The sequence below is a fragment of the Sturnira hondurensis genome, unplaced genomic scaffold, assembly GCF_014824575.4.
Source record: "Sturnira hondurensis isolate 20B ecotype Veracruz unplaced genomic scaffold, ASM1482457v3 Scaffold0000648, whole genome shotgun sequence".
Lineage (NCBI taxonomy): Eukaryota > Metazoa > Chordata > Mammalia > Chiroptera > Phyllostomidae > Sturnira > Sturnira hondurensis.
The window spans coordinates 205,998-218,187 of record NW_028073279.1 but is presented as its reverse complement, the minus strand read 5'-3'; the positions used below and the strand labels follow the sequence as shown (position 1 = coordinate 218,187).

At 36.4% G+C, this 12,190-nt stretch overlaps 1 protein-coding gene across 1 annotated transcript in view; it reads left to right on the top strand.

Moving 5' to 3' along the window:
- MSH4 (mutS homolog 4) overlaps nucleotides 1-11,208 on the top strand; it is a 74,517-nt gene extending 63,309 nt beyond the window's left edge. The window contains exons 18-20 of the mRNA XM_037042238.1: nucleotides 2,421-2,595; nucleotides 4,256-4,344; nucleotides 11,020-11,208. Of these exons, the coding sequence (XP_036898133.1) occupies nucleotides 2,421-2,595; nucleotides 4,256-4,344; nucleotides 11,020-11,208 (453 nt within the window). The remainder of the gene's footprint in view (nucleotides 1-2,420; nucleotides 2,596-4,255; nucleotides 4,345-11,019) is intronic.
- Nucleotides 11,209-12,190: the final 982 nt, after the last annotated feature.

Here is a 12,190-nt window from a genome sequence, read left to right as displayed (position 1 = left end):
AGGGGTTGCGGAGATTAGCGCCACTGTCAAGGACTTGAACAATGCAGAGATGGTTATTCCCACCACATCTCCATTCCATTCACGTATTTGGTCTGTGCAGAAGACAGATGGATCTTGGAGAATGACAGTGGATGATTGTAACCTTAACCAGGTGGTGACTGTAATCACAGCTGCTGTATCAGATGATGTTTCATTGCTTGAGCAAATTAACACATCCCCTGGTGCCTGGTATGCAGCTAATTGACCTAGCCAATGCTTTTTTCTCTCTCCCTGAGAATCAAGACCACCAGAAGCAGTTTGCTTTCAGCTGGCAATGTTGGCAGTGCACTTTCAACTTCAGGGGCATATCATCTCTCTAACTCTGCGTCGTAATTTAGTTTGTGAAGATCTTGACCACTTTACCTGCCACAAGATACTACATTACATTACAATGATAATCTTATAGTGAGTGATTGGATCTAGTAAGCAAGAAGCAGCAACTACTATAGATTTGTTGGTAAACATCTGCGTCAGATGGGGGAAATAAATCTGACAAAAGTACAGCGGGGGGGCCTTCTATTTCTGTGAAGTTTCTAGGGATCCACTGGTGTAGGGCAATTTGTTACATTTAGCTCCTGCAACTGAAAAAGAGGCAAAATACATAGTTGGCCTTTGGATTTTAGAGGCAAAGTCATCCCCATTTGGATGTATTACTCTGGCACATTTACCAAGTGACCTGAAAACTGTTAGTTTTAAGTGGGGCCCAAAACAAGAGAAGGCTCTGCAACGTGCTCAGCCATGCAAGCTGTTCTGCTGCTTAGGCTACATGACCAAGCAGAGTCAGTCCTGCTTGAAGTGTCAGTGGCAGATGGAGATGCTATTTGGCAGGGCCCTGTGCATGAATTATAGCACAGGGCATTTGAAAAACCACACTTGGCCTGCTACTGTGCCTTAGTAGAGACACATGGGCTGTCAAGTTGTCATGCAACCTGAGCTGCCCATCATGAACTGGGTATTATCTGACCCACCAGCCAATAAGTTGGGTGTACACAGAAGCACTCTGTTATCAGATGGACGTGGCATATAGGTGATCAAGCCTGAGCTGGTGATAAAGGTACGAGTGAGTTGCATGAAGAAATGGCCTAAATGTGCATGGTCCCCATCATGCTACACTGCTCTCTTTCTCAGCCTGTACATGTGACCTCATTGATAATCCCCTATGATCATTGACAGAGGAAGAGAAGACTTTCCTGGTTTACAGATGGTTTTTCATGATATTCAGGTGCCACTGGGAAGTGGACAGCTACAGAAGTGAATCCCCTTTCTGGGACACCCCTGCAGGACAGTAGTGAAGGAAAATTGTCCAGGCCAGCAGGACTTCAAGCAGAGTACCTAACTTGTTCATTTTGCTTGGGATATAAAAGTGCCAAATGTGTAATTATATACTAGTTCATGTGCTGTGGCTGGGACCTGGAAGGAACATGTTTAGAAAATTGGTGACAAGGAAGTCTGGGGAAGAAGTATATGTATAAATTTGTCTTAATGGGGAAAATGTGAAGCTATTTGTGCTCCATGAGAATACTCAACCAACAGGTGGCTTCAGCAAAGGAAGATTTTAATAATGTAGTGGATAGGATGATCTGTTCTGTGGATACCTATCAGCTTCTGTCTCCAGCCACTCCTGACATCTTCCAAAGGACTCATGAACACAGTGGCTGTGATGGCATGGATAGAGATTAGGCATGGACGCAGCAACATAGATTTCCACTAACCATGACCATTCTGGCTACAACCACTACTTTGTACCCAGTCTGCCAACAATGGATGCCAACACTGAGCCTTCAATATGGCACCATTCCCCAAGGTGATCAGTCACCTGCCAGGTTTGGTTGCATTGGACCACTTCCATCATGAAAGGGGCAGCAATTTGTTCTTATTGGGCTAGGTACTTAGTCTGGATACAGATTTGCCTTCTTTTCATTAATTGCTTCTGTTAAAACTACCACCCTTGAACTTAACAGAATGCTTTATCCACTGTTGTCATACTCCACACAGAATTGCTTTTGATCAAGAACTCACTTCCTAGCAAGTGGTGTGAAGCATTGGGTCTGTGCTCATGAAATTCACTGGTCTTAGCCTGTTCCCCAATAGCTGCCTTGATAGAATGAAATGGCCTTTGGAAGACAGTCACTGTGCCTGCTAGGTGGCAGTATCTTGCAGGACTGCAGCAAGGTTCTCCAGAAACCCATTTATGTGCTGTCCTTCATTGAATATGAATTTCCTAAACATTTTTAAATGAATCTACCACGTTAGCCTTAAAGCTATTAGTTTCATTCCTACACTTCTGCTAAGCTACTTGGAAAACGGAACTAAATTTTATGTTTAAGAAATTAAAATTTTCTTATTTAAAAAGCATTGATATTTATTATTATATATTCTAGGCATTTACACTGTTTGCTACGCATTTCTTGGAACTATGCCATCTAGAGGTCCTGTATCCTAATGTAGAAAACATGCATTTTGAAGTTCAACATGTAAAAAACACCTCAAGAAATAAAGGAGCAATCTTGTACACCTACAGACTTTCTAAGGGATTCACAGAAGAAAAAAATTATGGTATTTATGTCAAAATTATATCTATACACTGAAAGTCTACATACTCTCATAAGACAAAGTTTCTTCTCCTCTTTATTTGACTGTCAGTCTAAGTACTTGGTCATTCTTTTGAGTGCTTAAATGCACTAAGACTGTTTTCTATGTCAAACTCATTTTATGAGTTTAATACCGTACTTATGTATTAAGCTTATTTTATTTTACTTTTTTATGTTTATTTTTATTTAATTATTGTTCAAGTACAGTTTTCTGTCTTTTACTCCCATCCCAGCCCAATCCCCCAGTGCTCCCCACCTCCCTCCCATTTCCCCCACTCCCCTTAGTTTTTGTCCATGTGTCCTTTATACTTGTTCCTGTGAATCCTTCCCCTTTTCCCCTGAAATTCTCTCCCCTCTCCCCTCTGGTCCCTGTCAGCCTGTTCTGTATTAAGCTTATTTTAAAACATATTAACCAGTAACTATGTAGAATTACAACACATAAAGATCCCAGAAGTATTGGTATCTATCCTTAGAAAAATATAGTTTATATTTGCAAGTTATTTAATGAGTTGAAAGTCATATATTCCTTACATACTCTGTCAGTGGTAGGTTTCTTTCTCTGTATTCTTCAGAGTCTGAGAACTTGATAATTAAATCTAAAAGGGGTAATTTACCCCATTTTAAGACATTTATGAACTTGATTACATTTTTATCTGTGTTATTATTTGACATGTGTAAAATCTCATGGATTTAGAGAATTTTCAATTGACTTACAAAGTTCCAAAAATTATTTTTGCAGTAAATGTGACACTTGGCAGAGGGAAAAAAAGTATTTTTCCATTTGAAATAGGAAGTCAAATAGATAACTTGTATCAAATGTTTAATCTTTATAAGTTTTAATTTCATCTGATGAATGAGAATAATTTCCATCTATATAGGTTTGTGAAGATTGAATGAATTATCAAATATGAACTATCTAGTATAATTACCAACTTCTGAATAAATATTAGAGGGCTTCTATTGTCTCTAAAGCAATAAGTGCAATAAATTATTAGCACACAGTAGTAAGTATATATGGCATTCATACAATGTAATAAAATTAAATTCTGAGAACGTGAAGACTACTAGTTGGTACTTTGAGTTTGCATGAAGAGTAATAACCTACCATCAAAGCTTCTGAGAAATTCCTCCCTCATTGATCTGCTAGAAACAGGAACATTCAGCTATAGGGACATCTCAGTGGCTAAACAATGTCCTCTCTTGCAAAACCCATATATCCTTGGACCATGTGTCAACCAACTGCATTTGTAGTTGCAATTTCAATGTTATTGCTATTCAATAACAATTTCAGTGTTATTACTATTCAATAGTTATTACTATTCCTAATCTTTTTTATTATGCAATTTTCTAATTACCTCTTTCCCTTTCCCTAACATGTTTTATTGTATCTCAGAGGTATCTTGAGAGATAATTGATCTAATTTGCCTAACATGTCTTGAACATATAATTAAATCTAATAAATGGTAAGTTAGACTTTGGAAAACTTAATTTTGAGAATTGTCAAGTAGTTTAGAAAGGTCTGAGAGGAAAAGTTTAAATCCGAAAGAAAAGATTAACATTGGTTAAAAGAAACACTGATACCAGCAATAATAATATTGAAGTCCCATCATTGTTTATAATTTTAGGGTTAAAAGCTGCAGAGGTGTCATCACTCCCACCATCAATTGTCTTGGATGCCAAAGAAATCACAACTCAAATTACCAGACAAATTTTGGTAAGAAACTTTTTAGCAATAAGAATCATTCTTCAAATTCAAGAGCGCACTTTTAGTGTGCATGTTTATAATGGCCTTGTATTTAAATATGTAATAATTCACATTAATAGTTAAAATATTTAAAATAAAAACCTAATATCTAAATAAAGAAAATCCTCTTCTTAAAATTTTTGGTTTAATTCATCGCGGTTTCCAGTAAATCAACTAATATGAGACAAAAGTTAAACAGTTCAGTTCCTACAGTACTTACTGCTACACTAACTTTCTGATGAGAAAATAAATCTATGTAAAGTATGCATTATAAGTAAAAATCACTATGCATAACATTTTAAAATCTTCTTTATAGTTTTCAAAGCTCTACTATCTATTATCTTATATAAACCTCATAACTCTTCATGAAACAGTTACATCTAATAAAAGATGATAAAAGGTACAAGTTTTACTCATATTTTTACAGATGAGGTTCATAGAGGTTAAGGGATTCGCTAGGAAGTAGTAGCTCCAAAACTGAATTCACATCTATTCGGTCGAAATTTGGAAATTTCTTTTTGTATCAGATTGATTTATATTGTTTTAAGAATCCAGCATTTAGTAAACTGAGCTAGGTACAGAATGAAATGTTCTATGGTAGTAATAGTTTGCTAGGTCTTTCACACTTTCTTAATCTACCTTCAATTTTTAATGCATTCCTCAGTCTTTTGGGTTCCTGTACTGTCTTTTTGAGTTCACTTTTCCAGTTAATGGCATTTGGATCCCTTCATCCGTCATTTTGACAGTGCTCTTGTCCTGGAAAACCCCTTTAACTGGGGGCAACTTCTTCAGTAATTGTGCAGGCTTTGGCTTTTCCAATGATGCTCCAAATATGCTTGCGGAAGGCTAATTTTATTTGATACACTATATTCTAAGATGGACACTTTAACCTTTGGAATTATAACGAGTCTTATTATTAATGTACATATTTAATGTTGTGGTGTTTTTGTTTTCCTCCAAAAAACCGTTATCTTGGAGTCACACAAATAAAGTATATATAACTGGAAATAGTTTTGTACTGAAAGTTGTTGGTGAACAAAAATTAACTCCTGTTCTCCATTAAAAAAAGGCTAGTTTTTTCCACTACAAATTCATATAGTTTAACTTTAGTTTAATATTTATTAGTTTTTTATGCCATTATTTTGATGAGTATGGTTTCTTTAGTAATTCTTTCAAAACATTCTGTTGTTCCTAAGCCCTCTGTGACCTCACTCTCAACAAGGAATTCACCTCCTATAATTTTTGAAAGGCTTGAAGTCCTCTTGATGAGTTCTAGAATCTTTTCCCCCTCAAAATTCTACTTTGGAATTTTCTTTTTTTTTTTTTANAATTAACTCCTGTTCTCCATTAAAAAAAGGCTAGTTTTTTCCACTACAAATTCATATAGTTTAACTTTAGTTTAATATTTATTAGTTTTTTATGCCATTATTTTGATGAGTATGGTTTCTTTAGTAATTCTTTCAAAACATTCTGTTGTTCTTAAGCCCTCTGTGACCTCACTCTCAACAAGGAATTCACCTCCTATAATTTTTGAAAGGCTTGAAGTCATCTTGATGAGTTCTAGAATCTTTTCCCCCTCAAAATTCTACTTTGGAATTTTCTTTTTTTTTTTTTACATTTACACTTTTTATTTTATTTATTTTTCTAAAATATTTATTTATTTATCTTTAGAGGGGAAGGGAAGGAGAGAGGAAAAGAAACATCAATGTATGGTTGCTTCTCCTGCATCCCCTGCTGGGAACTGGCCCCTGCTGGGAACTGGCCTGCAACCCAGGCATGTGCCCTGACTGGGAATCGAACCGCAATCCTCTGGTTCACAGGCCCGCACTCAATCCACTGAGCTACACCAGCCAGGGAGATATTTTAAAAAAATTTTTTATTTAATTCTTGTTCAGGTGCAATTTTCTGTCTTATATTCCCAGCCCTGCCCCCCGCCCCGCCCCAGGGCTCCCCACCTCCCTCCCATTTCCACCCCCCACCTTAGTTATTGTCCATGTGTCCTTTATACTTATTCATGTGAGTCCCTCCCCTTTTCCCCTATGATTCTCTCCCCTCTCCCCTCTGGTTCCTGTCAGCCTGTTCTGTATTTCAGTGTCATTGGTCATATTTTACTTGCTTGTTTGTTTTGTTGTTTAGATTCCTGTTAATGGTGATATCATATGGTATGAGCGAAATAAGTCAGGCAGTGAAAGACAAATATTTTGGAATTTTCTTTTGCACCCATTTATCTTCCCTTCTTCTCTCTTATCTCAGAAGAAGAGATTATCTTTCAACCTATTTAACTGTTCTACAGTCTCTCCAACCCTGTTAAGATGTTACATCATTGGTTTCCTTTCTTCTCCTTGGATCGTTAGTACTTTTTAGTCTGACTTTTCTTTTCCTACGACTACACTTAGGTTTTTTCCTAAGAAAAAGACGTTCTTTTTTTTTTGCCTTCTCAAACTCTATTTCTCTTCATTTTACTGCCAACTTCTCAAGAGTTGCTTCTTCCATTTCTCACTCATAAACTGGATCTTCCTGTCATCACTCTACTGAAAGTTTCCTCTTATATGCGAGGTAATAGTAAAGTCATCTGGCTTTTTTTTTTTTTTTTTTACTTTTTTTTCCTGGTCGCTCTGTGGCATTCGGCACTACAATTCTTCCCTTTTCATAATTCTTTCCTGCTTTGGCTGCTGTGGAACTGTTTTCCCCTGGATGTTTTCAGTCTCCTACATCTTCGATTATTTCTTTCCTTTCTTTGTCAGTGCTTTTTATCATTTCACTTATCAAATAAAAGTATTTCTAAGGTTTTGCCCTGTTTATTTAGAAGTCTCTTCTTTGTGATCTCATTTTCTCTTCAGTTTCCATTTTTATTTCTTATTGACTCAATCTATATAAGGATTGGGCAAAAGTAGTTTTATTCTGCCATTGTGACATAATTTTTAGTTAGTAAGTCTATTGCAATAATGAACTTGCATGCCTCTTCCCATACTCATAACTATAAACCTACTTTTGCCCCACTCTGTATTTTCTCCATATTTCTTGAAATCTTAATTCATGTTTGTAGCCTTTAATAGGTCCAAAATTATATTTATTATCTTCTGTAAAATCTCTTTTCTTCATTTTCAGTCTTCCTTTGATCCATCAGTCATCTATGAATCCTGCTTCTTAGTCACCTCTCTTTAGAAGTAGGTAGTGAGTTCTGTCTTTTCCAGCCCATTCTAAATATTTCTACCAGATTGTCTCCTAATGTATAGCTCTTATCATATTGTTCCCCTGCCAAGGAACTTTCAACTGTTTCTTAGCCTAGTGTTAAAAGCCTGCTTTGATATCTCAAAACACAGTCCTAGGATTACCTATGTTAAAATCATCTGTAATATTGGGTACCATTCTAGATTTTCAGTGGTCTCTTGTGGAACAGGAATGTACATTTTTAACCAGTCTTCAGATGATTCTTTTCAAATTTATTTGGGTGACATTGGTTAGTAATACTGTATATGTTTCAAGTGTTCAGTTCTATAACAGATCATCTACATAACACATTGTGCACTCTCCACCCAAAGTGTGGTGGTTTTGGAACCTAACCAGTAGGGGAGGTCCTACCACTTGCTGCCTACCAAGCAAGTGTCCAGAGACAGAGTTCAGTGGAAAATAATCTTTTATTTAACAATCATATAATTTGAAATAATGACAAGTTTCTGTCTCAAATATCTGGGTAAAAAACTTAAGAGGAAAGAAAAACAGCATGAAATCAAAAATAGTTATTTAAATAGTTGGCATTACAACTGCTACATAGGTTCAAGAACTGAAAATAACATAAGAGCAAAAATCTTCACAGTGCTATTATCACCAAGGTCTCTGGAAATAAAGGCAAGTGTCTGCTTCAAAGCCCATTTCCTCTAAGACATGCAAAGAAAAATCACTCTGTCACCTTCTGCCAGCTCAGTTCAAGGTTGCACTAAGAACCTCTTTTCCCACCCAAAAGTATCATAAATGTGGGTGGCTGAGCTGGTCTCCAGTCTCTGTCCAGCTTCAGGCATCTGTCAGAGTCTGTGCCCCAAGGCTTCCGCTCACAGGCCTGCCCTGGCCACTCTTGGCAGGCCTGCTGGTGACCTTTGACACACACCTCCTGCTTTGCCCTAGGGAGGGAAGAGGACCAAATAATGTTTTGCTTTCCAGCACACTCTGTTTCAAATGTCCTCTCCCAGAATCCTGTGTGTTTCCAAAGCCAGTGGGAGCGTCTAGCTTTCCAACCAGTGAAGGCCAGTGTCTGCCATGTTTGCCTTTGCCCCTTTTCCAGCAGCCATGTTTATAAGGGGTCAGAGTCTCCAGTCACACATGCTCTGTACAAGCTCCCTTCTCTGGCGGCTTCCCTTCATGAGAAGGGCAGAGCACCTGAACATTCAATTTTGCCTTGGGGTTTTCTCTCTGACCCTTTCCTTCTCTTGGCAATTTGGTCTGACCCATGTGTTACATAGTTTGCCCTCCATCACCATATATTTGACTCTCTTTACTTTCTTTACTGCTCCCCTTCACCTCTGGTAACTACTTCCAGTTGTTTGTGTCCCTGAATTTGTTTTATTTTTTTCTTTCGAATGATTCTTAAACACACTAAAGTTTGTTAACTACTGCTGTGTAATTTTCTTATGCTTACTACCCTAACCTTAAACATTAGTTCATTATATAACCTACTTTTCTGCCACCCTCAATTACTTGTCATTTTACTGTTTTAACCTGATTGCTTGCTTGCTTGCTTGCTTCCCTTCCTTTCTTCCTTCTTTATTAAATTTTTTAAAAATATTTTATTTATTTTCAGAGAGAGGGGAAAGGAGGGAGAAAGAGAGGGAGAGAAACATTGATTGATTGGTTGCCTCTCATGCCCCTAACTGGGGACCTGGCCAGCAATCCAAGCATGTGCCCTGAATAGGGAGTTGAACCGGCAACCTTTCAATTTACACAGCAGCACTCAATCCACTGAGCTACACCAGCCTGGGCTTATTTTTAATTATCTGAAAATTCAATTTATTGGGGTGACATTGATTATATAAGTGTACCATGCTTTTTAATGGGTCTGTTCTAGATGTTTCCTTCATCAAGAATGCCTTTTCTTCCAGGTTCCTCTATCAAGATTCATTCTAAATACCCCATCATGTTTAAGAGTTGGTTGACCAGAGCGGGAATTGAGCTCTTTTTCCTTTGAGCACTTTGTATTCTCACATGGGACTTATCATAATTACATTGTTGCTTATAAACATGCCTTTACATTGTAAGACTGATCTTGAGTTTCATTAACATGTCAGGTAGACATTTTTGTATCTCCTGTAGACATAAACACAAGATGTGGTATCCAGATTATAAATGATAATAGATGTTCAATAAATGTTTATTTAAATAATGAACTGATGCTTGATCAATGTATTAAATGTGTAAATACATAATAACCTTATTCTACTCATGAAATCGTATTTATTTTTTCTATAGTAATACTGTAGTAATACTGTAGTAATACTGTAGATATTTTAGAAAAATGTCTAAAATTGCTTGCTAAATGTCTAAAATTGCTCTTTGTCTTAAAGACTTGAGAGGTTTTATTTCCCTTAGTAAAGGGAAGCTCACTAAGACTTTACATACTAAACAGTTAACGTTGAAAATGCTGATTCCCCTATCTAGCTCAGGTAGAGAAACGAATGAAGGATTTTCTTTTTTTTTTTAATTTAAATTTTATTTATTTATTTATTTATCTTTAGAGAGGAAGGAGAGAGGGAGAGAAACATCAATGTATGGTTGCCTTTCCTGCGTCCCCTGCTGGGAGTTGGCCTGCAGGGAACCGGCCCGCACCCAGGCATGTGCCCTGGCTGGGAATTGAACCGTGATCTTGTGGTTCACAGGCCTGTGCTCAATCCACTGAGCTACACCAGCCAGGGGAAGGATTTTCTAGCAGTACTTCCAACTCTGAAATACTATTCAAGGACCAAATATCTTAAGGTCTTCCAACACATTAGAAAATTCCCATTTTAAACATTATTTCTTGGGTATCCTTAAGTAGTTAGCTAAGCATCAAGGCATAATTTTAAGTAGTTAATTGTGTCGCTTATTTTTATGTTGTAATTCACCTGTCAAGTAATATTTTCTCTTAGGCTTAGCAGTTTCTGTGTAAGAATGTTTTTGAGGGATAAGCTGTTTATGGATGAACCATTCTTTCTACCAATTTATCTGTTGGGGAATTAAAGTAGGAGATTGCATAGTGGTAGCCTTGAGTGACAATTAAAATTTTGAGTACTACATAGCAATGAGCAATGCTGTTTTTCCATAGTTTTTTAATGACAAATATTTGTAGAACACAGCTTTAGTGGATTTTCTCTTACTTTTTGGTTTTGTGTTGAGATATTTGACCTATTTAGCATATTTTTTTCATTGAAATGTGATTTTTCAAGGATCTAAAGATCTGTCATAAAGTTGCAAATACTAATGAAAACTTTTATTCTCCAAATAATATTTATTGCTTCTGCATATTCCTTGCTAATTGGATAGAACTGACTTATTTGAAAGGATTAGTTAACCCTTGGGTTCTACATTTCTGTCAAAAGATATGGAAAATTACTAAAAGTTTAATGTACATTCATAGTAGGCATATTTTAATTTTTATCTGTATTTTTTCAATAACAGAAAAACCAGTGGAACACCCCTGAGATGGAAAGACAGAGAGCTGTGTACCATCTAGCTACTAGGCTAGTTCAGACTGCTCGAAACTCTCGGTTGGATGCAGACAGTTTGCGAACATATTTGAGCAATCTCAAAAAGAAATATGAAGCAGATTTTCCCAAGGCTGAGCAAGTTTCAGGGAAGACTGAATAATTCACAAATTATACAAATGAAATTAAAATTCATTTTATATGTTAGTTAGTAACTACTTTATATTGATCTCAGAATTATCATCCCCTATGTATTCTGTATAAGAAAATGTTTGTTATTACTACCTACCAATAAGAACTATTTAAAGGGTTGATTTTTAGGACAAAAAACAGTATGATATGATACTTTTTTCATTTATGAAAACTTATATTATTGTTTTAAATTTATACTTATAAAGTTAGAATTTAAAGTGTTATAGTAAATATCTTATTTTAAAAAACTTTCTTTTTATGTTTGGAAACATACATGAGTTTTTTACACTTTATTCTGAAGCAATAATACCCTGTGTCTCAGTAATTTTTTACTTAATATCCCAAATTCTAACACTGGGTGCTTCAGAAGTTAGTTAGAATGATACTGGAAATTTTAAAGTATTTTTTTTGACATTCACTGTAGTTCTAAAGGGCAAAAATAAACAAAGGCCGTTTGTAATGCGGCGTGTTTTTGGAATGGGGAGTCACCACCACAGACCCTTTCAGTTTTCCAAATAGCCAGGCTTACCATTTTCATTTTTGGCCATCTGTTTTAGGTGAGCCATTATTACCATGGCTGCAGAAAGGTAATCCTGATTTGTTTATCTCAGTTCTTGGTTGGGAGGGGACATCACATAGACTTGTTGTTCCGTAGGCATGTGGCTACACCACCGTTTTAGAATCTCCCCACAGGTCGTTGTTTTATAACTGGACAAAGAAAACGGAAGACCACCAGTTGTTCAGTAACTGTAAAGAGTTGTTGTCTTCTCAAACTCCTAATTTCTGCATTTTCATTACAGTGGATGACTTATTTACATAATCTCAGCCCAGAGGCCAAGATAGAGAAATTGTTCTTTTCTTGGACAACTAAGTGTCTGGAACTCAGGGTGTACATTCAAGAATCTTCAGAATTCATACTAATTTGGCCTAAAACTTATTTAGAGACTGGTTAG